The sequence below is a fragment of the Seriola dumerili genome, unplaced genomic scaffold (assembly GCF_002260705.1).
Source record: "Seriola dumerili isolate Sdu_G_001 unplaced genomic scaffold, Sdu_1.0 BDQW01000138.1, whole genome shotgun sequence".
NCBI classification, from domain to species: Eukaryota; Metazoa; Chordata; class Actinopteri; order Carangiformes; family Carangidae; genus Seriola; species Seriola dumerili.
In genome coordinates, this window is record NW_019174393.1 from 6,510,989 (window position 1) to 6,531,111 (window position 20,123).

Below are 20,123 nucleotides of genomic sequence, written 5' to 3' on the forward strand. Positions count from 1 at the left end.
TCTATCAACCACACAGAAAGTCATGAAAAATAGAAGTGCTCCTGCCATGTCTAATTGAAAAACATGTCTTCAAGGCTGAGGCTGTTTTTTAAAAACACAATTTGAATGTTAAGTAGGTACATTTCTATCTTGGTTAGCCTCTTTCAGGGTAGTTTGCAATAACAACCTCTGGTCACTTCTTCAGAGTGTTTAATTTCAAGAGGAAAACAACCAGGCGCTTCTTTGTTCCCAGTGCAGTTATTTTTCATATTTAAGTCTAACTGAAAATAAATTACATGTTTTTTTTTCACTACTACAAAATGCACGTGTATATATATGTGTGTGTACTTTACTTTAAATAACTATCTTCTTGTTGTCTGAATTATGGATGTGTCTCGTCTTGCACCTTAGCTTGTTGAGTAAGTCCACTGCTAATGTCATTTTTAAGGCTAGTCAGATCAAACAGCTAAAAAAGCTTTTCAGAAAATGTAATTTTAATGAGTTTAGATGCTGTTGTTGTCCATACTCTCCAATACCACAGCTAACAACACACTGTCTGTAATCTACAATTTCCAGTTTACTTTGTATTTTTGGTTCCCTGCTGCTGCTCAGCCTGTTGTGCCCCTTCAGAGGGTGTGGGGACTCAAAGCAAATACATTTTTTCCGTCCTTTGAATACTAAAAATCTATTAACAATAAATGTAAATATTGCTGACATTTTTGACTGCAGAGAGGGATGACTGATTTCAGTTAGACTTTAAATGGAGGAGTCATGTAGCTATACGAGAGTGAGGGCTCTTTATCTTGCGGAGATAAGCAACTTTATTTTGCTTTATCAGCAGCTGGTGTTTGTCCATATGGAACATAATGTGGTGATTGGTTTAGTGTTGATAATGTGTGGGAATCAAATTTTCCATCATGGGACAAATGCAGTTCAAAGTGTTGATTCTGAGGTAGTGAGCTCCTCTTGTGATATATAGCAGTCTAGCCCTGTGAGCACAGCGCTTCACACACTGAGCTGTCATTCAGAATACTTTCAAACTGTGATGGATGTCCATGTGGTTGAAAACATGTTCCATACATTTTAAATGTACATGACGGATGTGCCACATTCATGTCGACGAGAACTGTCACAAAACCAGTGTAAATGTCTATTTCATCAAGGTGACCTTGATGATGTTACAAACTTATGAATACTGCAGGATACAGTATAGCAGTGTTGTATTCTGTCATGGCTGTGTTCTCTTTGGGTTCAACCAAGCGTATACGGTTTCATGAAGTTATCTTTAAACCCTATAAGTGATTATATGAGGAGGCAACGATGTGGTTTATGTCAGATTTGGCAACGCACGGGGGCTCTATGCTTAACAGTCATTTATTTATATGGCAGGCCATATCAAATGTTTATGAGCACTTCATTATAGCAGGTTTTTTTTTACAATAACATGGTGGATATGGCTGCAAAGATTGTTGAGTATGCCCAAGAGCACAAATCAAAACTAGTACTGCAGTATATTTAAATCCATGCCAGTTGAACAAATATGAAAAACAAGAAAAAAAAGTATCTTGTTGCATCTTTAATGTAACGCTTCACTACAAGTAATGTTACAGTGCATCTTCACTAAAGGATTAAACCTACTTAGACATATATTGGGCATCCACCCCCCCCACATTCCCCATTTCAACTCATCTACCTTAAATGAAATTATCTAAACCATGTATAGTTCACAAAATTTCTGATTATTTCTTTGCACATTTAATAGGAAAAGTAGGAAATATAAAGATTTGGCAAGTATTTGCATGTAGATATCTGCAGAGCTGAAGACACATACATGATTTTATACTGCATATATAAATCTGTTAAAGCTTCTGTCGAACTTCTCATATTGAGATCCATGTTTTAGTTTGTTTCTAAGCCTCGGGATCACACAAACACATTTCAGACATGCACTCTTCAAAATAACCCTCTGAAAAAAAAAAATACATCGCCTTATGTAAATTCAGATGTTGCCCTTCTGCACAACTTGCATAAACCAGCATCCTTTAATGAATGGAAATAGTCTATTTGACACTATTGTTTGGTAGAAACAGATAAGAACTACTTTGAATTCGTGATAAATTTGAAATGATTTAGAGGTGAAGTTAACCTTCACCTGTAAAAGTTCAAAACTGAGGCAGGCTTCTAAACATTATCTGCATTGCTAATAGCAAATTCTTTGAAAAAAAAAAACTCCAAGCTTTTAGTCAAATAACTTTGTCAGAGTGTTTTGCTTTACAGGTAAGAAAAGCTTTTATCTGTGCAGGAGTGCTCTTCTTTTGTGGCTCAACTATTTTTTAAAAATCAAACATCTAAACTCAGATTCTAAGTTGACCTCAGTCTGTCAGTCTTTGTACCAACAACTGTCAATCAGTTTGAGAAAAAAAACCTCCACTACTCAATGTTTTTATAAAAAAAAAAAAAAAAAATGGAAACAAAACACTTTTACTTTGCTTATTTTTATTCAGCAGATTTTTAATAGAATGCAAAGGTCCATTATGTGGAAATAAATTCAAACACTGTTTTTGCTATGGCATACATAGACAGAAGAGAATAGAATGCCAGAGACAGGATCATAACCATTATTAGAATGTAAACTTTACAGAAGAAGATTGATGATAAAATGCCACATGATGGTGTCCATATTTACTGGTCATAAAAGTGTGACAGTGAATAAACGACAAAACACTCCCCACAAAAACATCCGCAAATGTCATCACCACACAGATATACACTGAAGACAAAAATAAACTCATCCTTTTTTTTGTCTGTGTGGCTCAACCTACAGTATTTCTCTAAAATAAATCAATTTACACTTTTCAACATATCCTCACATTTACATGAAATTCATAAGGGAAGCATTTGTTTGCAAATCGAGCGTTCTCCCCCAAACACCCAGTGCCTTCTTTCCAGAGGAAAGCAAGGACTGGGCTCGAGTGTCAGAGAGCAAGAAAAATGACTGGCTGAACCACATATGTAAGTATCATAATTATCATTCACACAGGAAGTCTGCTGAAAGGGTAACATGGCAAAAAAAAACCACAGATTGGCAATAGTGCAGGCTGCTTGAGCTGGCAGTGGCCCAATAGGAAAATAAAGGATGAATGGAAAGTGATTCTTGTATGATTCATTTTTTTCTTTTAGCATTGCTAGCATGCTCTATTTGGAGCTACAGGGGCTAGCTGGAAAAAAAAAAAATGGTACGCACAGAAGAGAAGTCAGGACCGGAGGGATGAAATGTCAAAAAGGAAGAGTGAGTCAATGCTTGTCGTTTAGTTTTTCATCATTTCTTTACTTTGTCTTCTGTCCAATGCGTCACTCGCCGTCCATGTTGGTCTTTGGAATGGTGTTGATTGGATGGTCGGTTTTATTTTTTTCCTTTAATTTTTTTCTTCTTTTAACGGCTGTAACCAAACTCATCAGCATCATCTGCACGGAAGTCTCCGTAGCGCCAAATGTTGAGCTAATGGGAAGACAGAGACGGATTTTATTGACCACAATGAAACAAATAACCATAAAATGCTGTTACATTCCTAACTGCTTTTAATGGGACTGCAATAATTTCTCTAGCACATTACATGTTAAATGATCAAGAGCAAAAAGGAGAGGGGAGACCAAAAAAACCACAATGCAATGTCGACAGAGACATCACTGCTTTTGCAGGCCAGTGCAAAGGCTGCATCATTATCATCACTGTTTAATCTGACTCTTGGTGCTTCCTCATTTCAGCTGGAGGCTCAGCGTCTCAAATACCACCCAGTCTATTACTTCTCCTGTTCCATTACATCCATGCTCCTGCATCGCCTCATAAACCGTCACATGCATTTCCCTGCTAAATGTCGCCTTTATCACAATACGATGGCAAAGTGTGTGTGTGTGTAGTTTGGAGCAGCATCCAGTGTGATATGGGTTATTTAAATGTGATAGAAATTGTGCAGTTTGAGGGGTGTTTTTGTGTGTACGAGGGTCTGTGTCTGTGTGGGATGTTTCTTTTCTGGCTCTCAGAGGCATGAGCGCTCAGCTGTTAATGCTGTGATTCATAGCTAATTAGTGACTGTGCTAATTAGCACTAGTTATTAGGATGAATGAATGAATGAAGCCATTTGTACGTATTGTCATTTCCCATCTCTCACTGCGCTGCCTTTTTTCTCCTCCTCCCTAACACCCTGAAAACATGGTAGTAACTCTGATTGTGATTAGAGTCAGTTCCACCTCTGACTGGCTCATTGTCTGGGTTTGCTGTATCACCACGGGGTAACTAAATGAGCGCTGGAGGGACGGCTTCTTCTAGGATTTTGAGCCATGAATCTTGACATTTACGTGGGTAAAAACAAAATAGGATCCAAGAGTCTGTGCAGGCTCAAGGTTTCTTGTGAAAAGCACCTCAGATTTGACACTTTGCTGTCAACATCTAAAAAGAAAGACCTAAAAGGGATCCGACCTTTGTTAACAAAGATCGAATACTTAGGACTTACTATTAGACACTTTTCTAATTTTCTTACATTATTTCTTAAATCCAAAAAAAACTTAATTATTTCCCTAAAACAGCTGGGCACTGTAGTTTTTAGCAAGTGTTTGTCTAACAGGAGTGAATTGTGCATGAGTTGGGGAGTATTTTCAGTAGTGGATTTGTTGCACTACTGTGTATTTACTGCACTAGGATGGTCATCGACACACTGGTTGACACATTCCTCCGTCCTAATGAAGGAACATGTCTGCCTGTGCAAATGTGTGGCTCATTTATGTGTTTTTAGGACAACAATGGAGCAATAAGCTATATCAGGTTTTGGCTACACAGGCAATACTTGTTACAGTAGGATACATTTAATGTTGGTTGTGTTTTTTAATAATAAATTTAATAAATATCAAATATCACCAGACAAGCTTTAAACACAGGCTTGTTTTCACATGATGATGACTGATGACATTCCTTATGACATACATTACAAGGTCCTTTCATGTTCTTGGTTTAAAGCTCTTTGATTGACTCATCTCATCTGTCCTGAGACGGCATGGGAGCCCGGTGTGTTATGTGCCTCCTATTCATTCTCCTGTTTTTTCTTCCTCTCCTTCTAGCCCCTCTACACATTTTCGCACACATCCCCACCCCCATTTTCACAGTATGGACCTGCACAGACTGTGGGCACCAATCCATATGGGACAATAGTGACTGCCAATGTAATGTGTCACATCTTGAGCGAAAGAGAGAGAGAGAGAAGCGACACAGAGAGACGACACTTTCTCTTCGGTAGTTGGTGTAGAAAAGTAATTAGTGTTGTAATATATTCTTGTTTTGGCAACATTAGATTTCTCACAGACAAACCACAGTTATTAGGAGGAAGAGGCGACAGAGAAGCTGATGAAAAGACAATAAGATGGTTGGCTGGGATGGAGTGACTTACCCTGGCACTCTTGGCAGATTCTTGACTGTTCAGGTACTCTGTCACCTAGGGCAGAAAGAGACAAGTCATTAGCATATCACATCACTGTCACACATTGGATTTTAAAGGATTAAGGTGAATCAATGCATTCTTTCAACCTGCTCTGCCCCTGGAGACATTTCTTTTACCTGCTTACATGGAAATTTCACAAGTTTTTTGCACAAAGTTCACGTCTTTCACAGAAGGACACTTGCTCATCCTCCAAGCAACAGTGGATGTAAGGAACACATTATGCTCTGAAGATCAACAGCATCAAGATAACACACATAGACACAAAGTGGTTATGTCACTGCAGGGAATGTGGAACGCACAAACATGAGAACGAAGCATACGGAACAGCCAACACCACATTACGGCTCACTGTTCGGGGGTCATTGCTTTATCCACCGTGGGCACACCATCATTTTGCGCTTCATGCTACAACTCACATCCCCTTGTGCCTGCTCATCTCAGGCCAACACCTCACTGGTTTGTAGCAGCAGTTTATAATCAATTGCCTGAGCAGGACGTCTTAAGGAAGCTACTAGCTCAAAGGTGGTGAGCCTGACTTCTACGTGTGTTTCATGTAGAAAAGCAGAACTCTATGGTTCAGTGTGGTGGTGGGACAGGGTGGGAGTGAGACAGAAATGAAAAATTCATAAGGAATAAAAGGCTCCTTTGTTCAATTCAATGTCAGAAATTAATGAAAAATGCTTCTCACAATTTCCCAAAGCCAAAGTTGACATCTTAAAAGCTTGTTTTTTTTTCAACTGACAGTACAAACCCCAAAGAACAATCAGTGTGTAATTAAGAAGATTAAGATTAAGAAGAGCAGCAAATCCTCACATTTGAGAAGCTGGTGCCACTCAGTGTTTACCATTCTTGCTTGAAAAATGACTTAAACAATTAATCAATCAGCAAAACAGTTATAGATTATTTTTCTGTTAGTTCACCAGTTGAATAATCCTTTCAGCTGGTCAGTCTGGTCTCTGACCAGTAGCTTGTAGTGGCTAATGTTAGCAAACATAATATCAGACATCACAGAAGCAGTTTGGTAACTTAATGACACTTTTCTCTATTCAGCACAAGTCATTTACAGTCAACGTTCTTTAAAAACACAGACAAATGCACTAAAACATAAAGTATGAAAAAGTTTGATTTGTGTTGCTTGACAGGTTGTTTTTACTCCTCATTATGTCTCTTTATCAATCTTTCTATAGTCAGAATATCTCAGAAATTAGTGTGAAAATATTGAAATATTTAATATTTCACAATTATGCCGATGTTCCTTAGGGGTGATGTTAGGGTTGACCCTAGACAACCTGTCACTTGTATACAATACACACCTCTCTCATAACCACCAGCATAAGCCACTTTGTGGGAACATTAAATTCTATCATTTGTTCAATATGAATGCATCTGTTTGTTTTGCTCGACATGAATAAGTGCGCATAGTGAGAGTATAGAGAGGATATAAAAGAGTTTGAGAAAGCTAGAGGAGGAAGCCAATGTGCAGTGTTGAGCATATTGACTGTTTCTGCTAGAACAGCCATTTAGCCTCATTGAACGAACCAGTGATGAGTCATAGGGCAGTGGGTGGGGTGGGGGGAGGCTGGGTTTGGTCAGATGGTTTCAGTGCAAGTGGATGTATGGACCTTGGAAAGCTTGGACGACAGACCCTATGAGTGGAACTGTCCTCCATCAATACAATGTCAGAGTGGATACAGTGTGATCGCACGCACGCACACACGCACCTAACCTCCACCATGGTGGACCCTGACCACTCACATTCAGTCTGTGAATGGTGGAAGTACAGTTCTGCCAGATTCATAGGGTGAGCAGAGTTTGCTTGATTCTGATTAGAGGGAAATATCAACATCACAGTAACAGGAAAACTACTCTAAAGAAATAACAGCAAAAGTCACTTGAAAGAAGGAGACAGCAAAAAAAAAAGTCATTGTGTTCTCACAATGGATTCAATTGTGCACCACATTTTGTATCTTATTATAGTAGCAGATGAGCTGGCTTTCACACTCAGACGCACACACACACCAGAACAAGGATGCCAGATGTTAAAACTGTCGAGTGTGGATTGGGCTCTAGAGTTTAATTGCTTAGCTAGCTTGTGCACATAGGTTGATTTGATAGCTACGCTGCACATGGCACGTCAAGATAACAGACCTGCAGCTGGATTGTACAGTCACTGTGTCTTAGCGAGTGCACGTGTGAGTGTGTGGCTGGGGGAAGTGCAGTGGCTGCAGAAGTCATCCATCAAAGCCAACTAAAGGAGAGATTTTTTGGAAAGCATTGGGATATGGCATCTTGGTCCCATCAGGCAGATGTCACCATATGGAAGACCCATCCAACGATATTTCACAGACACAAAAGGCCAGTGATGCCATTTGGGCTTTGGGGGGAGCTACCAGGGCCCATAGCAGTTTTAGTTCTTTCCTAGTGCTGCACTTGGGAAGTTAGGGGGAAGCTAAAATCAGGTGGAATAGGTTTTCACATCTGCCAAAGTAGATTTGGCAATATTCAAACGCAAAGGAGGAAATTACATTTTTGAGAAGAATAGCAAACTAGGAAAAGCTCAACTTTAAAGGAAATATATTCCATCTACACTTTTCCAAAACTCTACACAGCTGAGAGTCTGCATCCACATGCAAAGTCAAGAGCACTACAGCACAATACGCACAGATGATGGCTGCCATACTGAAACTATCACGGTGAGCCTCTTTGTACTCTGGTTGGGAGGGTGCCTTTCCTGGCTCGCCCTCATCTTTCACTGTTCTGCTCACTTCAGCTTGGTGTAACACAACAGCCAATCAGTGTGCAGCTGAACACCGATGATGACTGCCTTCAGATTCTGAACAGCTCGCACGTATCCTGTCCCGGATCCTTCTTTCACGGTTTTTCTATTGGCTCCAGTAGCGAAGCATAATGGCTCATTTACAACACAAACGGAAGCTAAACTCATGTGGAGATGACTTAAAGTGGTAAAGGAAAGGAATGTTTCTCTTTATTGGAAACAAGTGTGCCATTAAACACAGAGGGAGGAGGGGGTGGGGGTGATGGAGGAAAGGTGTGATGCAAAATTGTCAGAAAAAAGAAATGATGTTCCACCAAAGCAGAGAGGCCAACAAGGAGGAAGCTTAAAGCTGTTTAGGTGTTCAGGTGAGAAGAAGCGGGAGGAGAATGTGACAGCACAGACATGATGGTAATGACTGAAGGGAAAAGGAAAAGAAAATTCAGTGTTTGGAGGGGGGTGAGGGTGGCAGAAGGCAGCGGGTGACAGCGTGCTTGTCTGGATGACCCTACAGAGCTCCCATATGTCAGACAGATGCCATGTTTGGTGAGCAGTGGCCACGGACGCTGGCAGTACCAGAGACTATGCTGTTCGGCTAAGGAGGATGCTGTGTGGCAAGGAGTGTGCCCTGAATGTGTGTGATTATTTCTTAGCATCCATTTAACTCTGCTCAGAGTCTGAAAGTTGCCTAAAAACTGCTATAAGAAAGTTGAACAGATTACAGAAGTCAATTTTCTTATAATTTCACACCAACAGTTTACATTGAGTAAATTCACAACATTCTGAGAACTCTCTGATGCTCCATGCACATTCAAGAAAAAGGTTATTTACAACTACTGGAGGGTGAGTGGGGGCATATCTAATATACCGTATATATGGTATTATCCAATTATTAGATAATTGATAATATGAGCGAATCAATGCACTACACTCAGCTCTACAATTAAATGCAATTTCATCCATTTGAAATAGTAAAAATATAGAAAAAATAATAGAAAATCATTATGTGACAGTCAATGTTGATATTGTGGCAGGCTGTCACAAATAAATCAATGTATGGGAAACAGAAGGAGTCAATTTTAAGTCATGCAGGCGACTTTCTAGTGGAAGACCTGGCGGGAGACTGTGTGTAAGTGTGATGCTTTTCGTGAGATGAACAACAGGTGGTGTGGGTCTGGTGTTTTGGCACTCGTCAGTGCGTCTGTCTAGCTGTGAATCTGTCTGCCTGAGAGTGAGAGTCCGTGTATTTCCCTATGCTGGCCAGCATGCCATGCCCAGGTGGTGTTCTGATAAGCGTGGTGTGAAAGTGATGGATCTGAGCGAGAGCTAACGTTGCAGCTTTCTGACAGGTTGTGCGCGTCTGGTGCGTAGGTGAGCTGCCACATTTTTGACTTCACAGCGAGCAAAAACGCTAAGTGAAACCAGATTTTGGATGGAGTGCATATGAAACGCAAGTGACTAATCAAAGTTTCAGCAGTGGGTATGCTCTCTTGGTCCTAGCTGTCAAGATGGGATGTCAGGCGACGTAAAATCCACTCGAGTGGAAAAGGAACAATGAGGCTTGTCCTCCACGCATGTTGAGCTTTACTCATTAATAGCAATGACGATCAGACACAGCCTCCCAGACACCAGCAGTCAAACTCCAACCAAAAACAAACTGCCACTAACTCCCTTTTGTCATTGTTTCTTTGTTGTTGCATTGCTTTTGTTTTTTCATTGTGCTCTCTCAATCCTCATTACATCTTGTTTCATTCTCCCACCACCTGCCATCTCCCTCTCCTTTTGACTCCACCTAAAGCAGAAAACTGCACAAGACAGGTTGTCTTCAGAGCGTTTGCCGCAACACAAAGCCTTTTATGTCTGTAACTCACACCATTTCAATTTGAGTGTATTTGGCTGTGCTGTGGATTGTAGTCCTTAGAGACAGCTCTCATTCAACATACCACTGCATGAATACTGCATGGCAAGCAGAGAGGGGGCCAGGGTTTTGGTAAACTCTCTTCAGCACAAGTGGATTGATAGGGAAAGGTTTGTCACACACCCACCCTGGCTAACCAGGGAGAGAATCCTCGAAAGCTTGTCGTGTGCATCTGAGGTACGAAGGAATTACAGTGTCTTTGAGTAAATGTAGGATAAAACGACTGACAATGAATTGGCTCATATTTATGGATGTAAATAAGGCATGGCATTACATTTACTGGATGTATTTTTTTCTACTTTTTTAAAAAAGAAATTTAAATCCAAGAATTTATCTGAATTAAAGAAAGGTAAAAACTCAATTTAAAACAATAAAAAAATCCAGGTGAAAATGAACAGTTGTCAGCACCTGACTTCCATGGGCTTCCAATTATTCTCTTTATTTTCTATTAGTGGAAGCATTTTCTGAGCTGTCATTGCTGCAAGAGAACCTTGTTTACTGTAAACTGCATCACTGTTTGCCCTTTGCAGAAAAATTTTGAACATGTAGAAAAAACTAAAAATCAGTTTCTTCAGATATGCTCCTTCTTACAAATCTGACCATTTCTCTGTGAAAGCTGGAATAAATCAAAAACTGAGCCTTTCAAGTACATCATGTGTACGAGTGTCATTGTCCCTATCTGAGGTAAACTAGGATTACGCCCTGTTGCATGCTGGTCCCCCCCAGCATGACTGTCGGAGGAGATCAGGCGCTTTGGCGGGAACGTGGCATGACAAGCCCACCAGCATGGGTTCATTGAGTTAAGGAGGACATACACATGTAAAACATGTGCACACACTACAAATGCAAGGACTAATAACAGATACCACAGAGAAAATTCTTCAGCGCTCTCCCAGGGGCACTGGAAAGAAAACAGGTCTTACGTAAACACGAGTACCATAGAAATACTTGACGCGCATGCACAGAGGCACACACTCTTATCCTTATAAAGGCTATGTAAAGAGTTGCTCCTTTTTTTCTCCAATATCTATTCTCTTCTGTGAGGTCACACAACTCAAACAATCTAAGCTTGAAAAACCTGGTGCCTCCACTCCCCAGCTGTCTGTCTGTCCTCCATGCACCCCCAGGGTGTGTGGGAGGGAGGATAGAGTTTGTGACTATGTGTGTGGGTGTGTGTGTGTACATCTGCAAAGGATGGAATTGCGTTTGGGAAGTGGCGCGTGTCAGCTAGGACATGTCAGAAGGGCCCTCAGAGCAGTGGCAGCAGGGGAGGCAACTGCCTGAGCAAGTGAGTGTGTATGAGAGTGTGAGTGCAGTCAATAACAGGGGAGCAGAAAATGTCCATTAAAAGGTCCCATCTCTAACTCTACTTGTAAATTAGGTATTGAGCCATTGGTGAGGAGCGGTCATGCTGTCACACACCCATGAAGCTCAGTGGGTGTGTGTCTGCGTGTGTTTATATATGCCCTGTGGTGGTTTTTGAGGATGAGGGGGGGGGGTTCTTGATGGGCTGTGACAGGCAGTCATTGTGGTTGAACAGGGAGGGTGAGACCTGAAAGTCAGTCAATTGGTGGTCCGGATACGGCTAAAAGCCATTTATAGATGACACAGTGTTGAATATTTGCATTGGGGTGGAGGCGATGGAAACCTGATCCACCGTGGCAGGATCCATGGGGTGCTTACTGACTCTACTCGGGCATAGAACCCCCCACGTCGCCATTTTTGTTGTTCTTCATTTCATTGTCGTAATTTTTGTCCTCTTTTTTTTCTGTATCAGGCATTGGGATAGTGTGTTGTTTTGTTTTCCCTTTCTCTACATTTCATATGAAGAGTTAAAAGTGAATGTGTTGGCGCTCATGAGGGACCCCCACACATGTCCTATGTTTGTCCCCTCTGCCTGGGGACAGCCCATAAGCAACAACAGCCGTGCTACTACATGAAACATTGTTTGCCCTCGAGGCCTCATTTTGTTACTGTGGACCTGCTGTATAGACACACCAACATTCCCATGAGGCATATCATCAGCGTCCAAACCACTGCCTTAACAGTATGGTGGCAGAGGAAACATCACATGAGCCACCTTGCTGTAGCGCATTCTATGTGTACCAAGCAGCACAATTGTACTTTGATAAATGGAACAGCCCTTCCCTTGGGGCATCCTGTGTATATGTGAGCCTCCTTCCTGATTTCCTGTATGGATTCCCCACATACAGCTGTAGGTGTGCCCACACCACTCAGCACGCCATTTCATCTTCATCTACGGTTCCAACCCCCATTAACACAATCACTGTGCAATGCAACTGCTGAGCTATTAACTACACGGGGGGCTTTAACCGCAAGCTGTAAGAAAACCTCATCTCCCAGGAGGCAGTTGTGAAAAGACACAAATAAATAAAAAACCCTGTATTTCATGTGAGCCACCACTTAAAGGCTGCTCCTTCTGGCTGCTCAAATGCTACTTAAAAGTCCTCCACTCTACATTCATACATGAAAAACAAGGCCTCAGTGTGAATACAGTACGAATACAGAGAGAGAAGATAAAGGAAGAAATAAAACTACATTTCTCAAGGGGCCTGTGGGTAATTAAAGATTCCAGGACTCATCTGTAGCTTTCACTCTCAGGGAGCCACCTTGCAGCTGTTTTCCCCACAGTCTGCCTTCAGCTCACTCACACTCACACACACGCACGCACGCACACACACGCACTCACACACGCACGCACGCACACACACGCACTCACACACACACGTGCACACACATGCACACACAATACTGTAACATTTTGATAAATATCTTAAGCGTGTCTTTACAAACATTTGTCTAAGGTGTGTGACTATTTCTGGACTGAAATCCTTTCAGTGGGGAACATATTGGAGAATTGGCCAGGGTCGATACAGCTATCGCTGTTGGTGATTGATAATAATTGTGCTGGCAAGGGAGTGACAGACACTTGCATGTTTGTAATTGACTTGTAATTAGCAAACGGGAGATTATAAGCTTGTAACGCTAATGAACTTTGGGGGCTAGCACCGATGTCACTTAGCTGAGGTGACTGGGTGAGACGGTTGGCACCCGGTGGCCTGCCAGAGTTTGAATCAGTTATGTTGTTGGCGGCTGCTGCTGGAAACAGTGGTGAAAAGCAGCAGAGCACAAAAGATTATGCCTCTAACTACACAGCCATCTTCTAGTCAAACTGTCATGACAGACTCATTTCAGTACACCATCCCTTAAAATCATAAAAGAGAGTCATTACTTTCAGCCCAGTGTGAGTTCACAGGGCAGAATCGGCTGACGCAAGTTACAAATAATTGCAGGTAACAGCATTTAAATCACAGCTCATTATGAGGCCAACACCGGGTCTGATCTGAGCGCCTCTCCACTTTAATACCTGGGGATTATTGTTCATCATGACATAGCACTGAAAGACAAAATGCAAATTAGCACATGCAAAAGCCAAACAAGCCGCCTCCCCATTGCTGTCTAAAGAGAGTGCTCAAGCTCATTTTGGATAACAGGAATAGCACAGGCTTAAAGAAAAAAAGAATGCATGGAGAGGAGGGAGTGTGTATGAGTAAGTGAATCTCTCAGTGAAGAAAAAAGTAATAATGACAAGTATGGTGAAGTGAGCGAGTGATGTGCAGAAGGCAGAGAAATGGAGGAGCAAGAGGAATGGAGGGTACAGGAGCGAGTAAACAAGAAATAAGTGATGAAGAGGAGAGCACTGGAAAGATAAGAGGCGATAGGAAGGAGAGGGGGGAAAATTGAGTGATTTTGAGAAACTGGTAAAGACAAGGAGGAAATATGGAAGAAATCAGACCTTGAACAATGAGTGGAGAGACTTTAAGAGGAATGAGGGACAAGAAAGAAGTGTGTTAGTGAGTGTCTGTGTGCCAAAGTGGCAACCTGCCATTCTAGCAGCGGATGGTTGATGGTGCCAGGACAATTTAAGGGCAATATAAGAATGGCTTAGTACATCTTCTGTGCCTGAGGTGGAGAAGGCATGAAGTCAGTGTGTGTCTCAGGTCAGAGCAAGAGAGAAGAACTCTAAATGTGGTGTTTTGTGCACACAGAAGAACCCAACAGGAAATTTGGCAAACATCCATTGTTTTCTGTTTGCCAAAGTTTACCCAGACTGTTGAGCTTTGCTAAGAGCTCATTTATGATACCAAGATGATGATAATATGTACAATTGGCATACAACTGTACCTGAGAGTCAACAGTGTACAGCATTATTGTGCCTTAGGGAACAAAAAATAAATCAAAGACCTACATGCTCATACACTCTTCTGTGTTACAAGTTAATTTCCACAGAAATAGAACGGTTCTCAAGCTCTGTATCCGAATATAAAACGTCTGAGTGGCGACAAATAAGGAGGAAGAGCAGACAGACAAACAAAGAGGAAATGTATGAGGGAGAAAATATGGTCAAGAGTAAATAACAAAAAAAGAATTGAAACTAATTAACAGTCACTAGCCCACACTGCCTGAAATACTGCAGCTACTTTATATAATGTAAAGTACATAATGTCCCCTCTGTCTCCGAGGCTGTGCTGGTGATAAAGCAATGATATCACTCACTGATTATAATCTAAATAACACATGCAGAGGGACTACACATGATATGCCAGATGTATGGCAGATTAAACTTTATGCTGACATTACAGCTGTTTGTCAGTGTAGCTGCAGTATGTACTCCATATGGTGTGCATAGTGGGCATCTTTGAGTAAAGGGTTTAAGGCTGAAATGCGCTTGAAAGAAAGAAATAAAACCCCAAATGGATGAATATCCCTCTCTGCTCTCTCTCTCTTGGGACAATGCCATTCTCAAAGACTGGTGTTAACCTTCAGTGCACTTATGACTGACTATTGATAGTCGCTGAAGTGCCAGTGAACATTACAGCCCATCTGTTATGCAATGCTTAGCACTACAGATTACAATGACCATGTTCCAATCCCCTGGAATGGATAATGAATAAAGAATAGAGCCAAAATGGAACAGATAGGAAGGACAAAAGTCACTCTACAAGGAGGCTGATAGTCTGGATGAGTGAAAAGAGAGAAAGGAGGAGAGAAAGAGCTCAGGGTGCACTGGCTTGGATACTACACTATCTAAAGCTCAAGGGGAACTTTCTGTGAGATGAAAAGAATTGGGGGCACGGATCCAGAGGTCAACAAAAGGTTGTATCTTAGAGCATTTTTGGTTCTATTGGCCCTAAAAGATAATGTTTGCTGTTGTCGCACTCACAGCAGCTGGAGTGCTGCTCATAAATATTTGAGCCAGAAATGCACCTTGCAAACAAATGATTCTAGGTCAACTCCACTAGATCACAGGAAAAAACTAGGATGCAGCAAATTAAGAGATTAAATTGTAAATGCCTTCATCCAAAACAGCATACAACATCAAATAGGGACAGGTGAAACTGAAAGAGTCAAATAATCACAATAGTTTTTTTTTTTTTTAAGGAAGACTTTCACTGTTCATTTCAGGGCTGCAATTAAACTAATCTGCCCAAAATTTCCTCAATGAACTGAAATGTCAAGAGTCCAAGGGGACGTCTATAATGTCTTGTTTTGTCCGACCAACTTTTCAAAACTCAAAGATATTAAATTTACTAGACAAACAACAGCAGCCAGTTCTCACATTTGAAAAGCTGTAATCACAGAATATTTGTCATTTCAATTGTCAGAATAGTTGTAGATTAATTATCTGTCGATGCAAATTCAAGTTATCGATATTAAATCGATAATTAACCATTTGTTTCAGCTCTAGTTCATTTAAGTCCAGAGAGATTTATCACACCTAATGACGCCAGAAAAGGAACCATTTAAGCAACACCACTATTATAATTCACAAAATCACAGATATTATTCTTTTCTGTCCCTCAGCTCTAATAACAAACAAACTCCACACATTCTGTGAATCAGAAGCAAATTTAATCCAGTCAGAGGTGTGAAAGCGGCCGAATAACACTTGCTTTTGCCGAGCCTGAAATATGGAGGATCTCAGCGATGGCTTTGAGATTGGACGCAGACTTGATGGGTGGAATCAACAAGGAAATGCTGTGGAACTTACTTCAGCACACTCTTGTAAGAACATTGGCAACCCTGCTGCTTGTTAGATTTTTTCCAGATCAAAATATTTGTCTGTATCCAGCAAGGAGGAGGCAAATGCTGGAGACACAGCTGCTGAATACTAATGAGAAACCGTTCCACAAAACCTAAATCTGTGCAGTCTATAAGCCTATTAGTTGTATGGCTGGGAGGTTTTAATCACTGTCCTTTGTCTATAGGGTCCATTACCCAGAGACTGCATTATGGTCGCTGGCTACTCTTCAGAGGTCAGAGGTCAAAACACTCTGACAATGATACACAGTACTTTATTGACGGGAAGGCGCAAAGTGCTTTTATCAGTGCTGTACAAAAATGAGTTAGTAACTACATGTGCGAGAGAATAAATTGTGTACAAAATGTGCTCCTCCCACCCGCTTCTAATTTGTATAAATATCCATTTTGATATGTGTATAAATAATTACACTCTGGTGGACACATTTCTCCATCCCTTTGTGCGTTTCAATTTTTAAATAAACAGTAGAGTGACTAATATTGGGGATGTGCGGAAGCAGTAATTGCAGAAGAAATAAATATCCTCCATTTTTCTTTATCTTTCAAGTACAGAGTGGCTTTGACTCTGCTGGGCGAATTAGCATAATGAGAGGAAAGTAAATGAGCAACGCTTCATGGTTTGACAAAATGGTCGCCATCTGAGGCAAATAGTAGTGGTGTGTAAATGTATATTGTGGGGCTGTGGACTGTCAAGTGAGGAGAAGCATTATATCTCATGTACCTCAGTGTTCACATTACAGAACCTACAGGCATGTAGTGTAATACAAGTTTTCATGTATCAAAAAAAATCTATACATGACAAACGCTGAGATGGAAGTAAGTGGGTAGAGGCATGCAGGCGTGGACGTGGTAATTATTGAACTGTCAGAGAGCCATAGACGTCATATGGACCTTTTAACATCAAATAATACACAAGGGGCCCATTTGCAAATAAAAGTGCTAAAAACACTTACCATGTGCTTAAAGCTAAATTACACCTGCTAGCATCTGATCAACTGACTTATGTCACTGTCCACTCGTAACAGCGGTGGCACAAATATTGATCCATACTATGCATTTTGAGAGCACCGCAAGGCACTGAATCACAAGCAAGAAGCAGGTAGGGAAAAATAATACTTGAAAAGATGGATACTCTGATGGCATATGAACAAACAACAGTCAGAGTAGGGCTGGAAAATTAATCTAAAATTTACCGAAACCGACAGTATGACCTGTTCAATAAACTCAACCTTTCCCTCACCTTTAATACACCTGAAAGTACAACAACAATTCACATCTCACCCTAAGTACAAGCAACGAATCACTCGCAGTCAGCATTGTTTTCCCTGCATGGATTCATGCCAAACAGAAAGTCGAATCTGTATTGTTCCACAGGTTTTGGTGATATAATTAACCATGACTGTCTGGTCTCCAGTCTCAGCGAGACTAGAGAGTGTCATTAATAGAGACAGAGAAGGGGAAACAACACAAGAAGCCTAATAATCAACCTAGACTTCAGTTTTAGGCTGAACTGAAGACTTGAAATTGCTTTATCTTACTGTACTCTTATCAACTTCTGTCTATCCCATCTTTTTACTCACCATCTTCTGCAGGTACTTTTCCTTGCGGACGTCCACCATGACCAAGCCCTCTTTGACCAGGCCTAGGCCCACGTCATCCTTGGTGTCACCAAACTGTATCGTGACGTGTGGGCAGGTGGCACCCGAGTACTCCACATTCAACAAGCACTGGCTGTTCTGGATGTCCCGCACCACACAGTCCACCACGTCCGCACGGGCGTCCTCCTGAAGAGATAGAGGTTGATAAGCAATGGGATTAGGAAGAAAGAGGAGGTGAGAAGAGGAGAGGAAAGAAGGAAAAAAATAAGGAAAAAAGGAGATAATGAAAAAAAAGGGGAAGGGGGAAGGGAGGGAAAGCATGAGGAAGAAAGGTTAAAGGGATAATTAGTATCTTATCACTGATGACTCCTAAACAGATACACACACAAAGACATGCAATGCAGAGGCTGATAAAAAACACCCTACATAGGCATGAACCTAATTGTGATGGGATTTCTGTTGGAGGAAAAAACCTTAAAGTGTGTAGGGAGGAGAGGGAAGGGGGGGCTGTCAACACACTTGGTAATGTGGCCAGTAACGACACAATCATACACATTATTCACCAATCAATAACAATTACATGATCACTCACACAGCAATCTGTCAGTCGTCAATCATGAGATTGTAGTGTGGCTGAACTATCTAACGGTCTGACTCCCACCTGCCCTCCTCCTCCTGTCCCTTTTTTCTTCTTCCCATTCTCCAGTTAGTTATCTCATCCTTTCTTATTCCTAACCTTCTTGAATGTGAAAGGCCAGCATTTGATTGAACACATGGTGGAGAAGGAGGTGGAACAGCTGCGATGCAGTCCTGACCTCACGTCCTCCGGTAGTCGGGGCGAAAACGAAAAACAAGGGAGCTGCATCTTCAAAGGCAGAAAGACACTTAAAAACAAAAATCGGTCCCTGGCCATCATCCATCCCTCCCCTACACCATCCATCCCTTCGCTTCCCTTCTTTCTCGCCCTGGTCTTGTCTCCATGGCAACCCCCTTCGAGCTAGCTGCCCTTGGGTATGTGCGTGTCTGGTGTGTGTGTGTGTGTGTGTGTGTGTGTGTGTGTGTGTGTGTGTGTGTGAGAGAGAGCATGTGTGGGCAGAGAAGCTTGTTCAAGGCACAAAAACTAAGGGCCTTTTTTGTCCCCGCTCTCCCCCTGGTCAGCTTGTCACAGGCGCTGCAGGGGAGCTCAGGGCAAGTGAGAGAGGGATGTGAGGCAGAGGAAGAGTTAGTGTGACAGAGAGAAAGAGATGACCGACACAGGAGGAGAGAGAAGAACACAGGGAGAGAGTATTACAGAACAAGAATGCGTCGACACTGGTGAGGGGGTAATACAAAATTAATGAGAACCTTCTAGTGACCCTCTCTTGTCGACTATGTGTACAGAACAAACCTGGTTAAAACACTTTGACACATTAACAACAGGCTAAAATATTCCAACTTTACTCACTGTGAGTCAGTATAATTGGATGTCGAGCTGTAGAAGTATTTTTTCTAAAATATTCAACACTTGAGCTAATTTTACACCTCAGTTTCAGTACCAATACTTTATACTTTGATACCTTCTTTGAGGAATGTAAAAAAGGTTTTTGAACAAAATGCTTTTTTCTTTTACCAATACAACCCAAACCTCTTGATTGCATCAGTGTTGAACTTTGCCTTGCACTGTTTAAGAACTTTGCGTAAAGAAAAGGCAGCCCAAAATTAGAAAAATGTTCAGGATCTGATTAAAGGATATGTAAAAGTATTCAGTGCCAACTTTCGATACATGAGAGAGGGAAAAGTACTGAGAATCAATACCAAGCCCCAAAAAGAAATGCTGAAGATAAAATCAATGAAAAGGAGTTAAAATACATAGATGAACTTTAATTACATTTTTTCATAGCCATCTATACGAAAAGGTAGATGTTAGTGTGTTATAAGTAATGCAAATGAGCAAGGCTAAATGAGTAGGAAAGATGCATAACCTCAAGCAACCTTTTAATTGGAGTAGTTTTTTTCATTTGTCTACAAACCAGTGCCATTAGGGAGTGGCTATTGTGTGGCTGGACTGTTTTAGGTGGCATTTTTTTTGAATTTATTCTGTTGTTCATCTTTATTACAAATGCCCTCTTGGCATAAACTACTTTCTTTAATTAGCTGACAAGGCATATTAAAGAAGTGGCAGGGTGTCCTGAGTGCAGGCAGCTGAGAGTTCACAGCATCCGTAGTAAAACTGGATTGAAGGGGCCGACCACAGTTTCTTGCCC

At 41.3% G+C, this 20,123-nt stretch overlaps 1 protein-coding gene across 1 annotated transcript in view; it reads right to left on the reverse strand.

The window, feature by feature from the left end:
• Positions 1 to 2,455: 2,455 nt before the first annotated feature.
• Positions 2,456 to 20,123, reverse strand: part of snd1 (staphylococcal nuclease and tudor domain containing 1) — a 171,632-nt gene continuing 153,964 nt past the window's right edge. The window contains exons 22-24 of the mRNA XM_022749010.1: positions 17,863 to 18,066; positions 5,418 to 5,462; positions 2,456 to 3,478 (exon numbers count right to left, since the gene is read on the reverse strand). Coding sequence (XP_022604731.1) covers positions 3,413 to 3,478; positions 5,418 to 5,462; positions 17,863 to 18,066 — 315 coding nt within the window. The 3' untranslated portion in view covers positions 2,456 to 3,412. The remainder of the gene's footprint in view (positions 3,479 to 5,417; positions 5,463 to 17,862; positions 18,067 to 20,123) is intronic.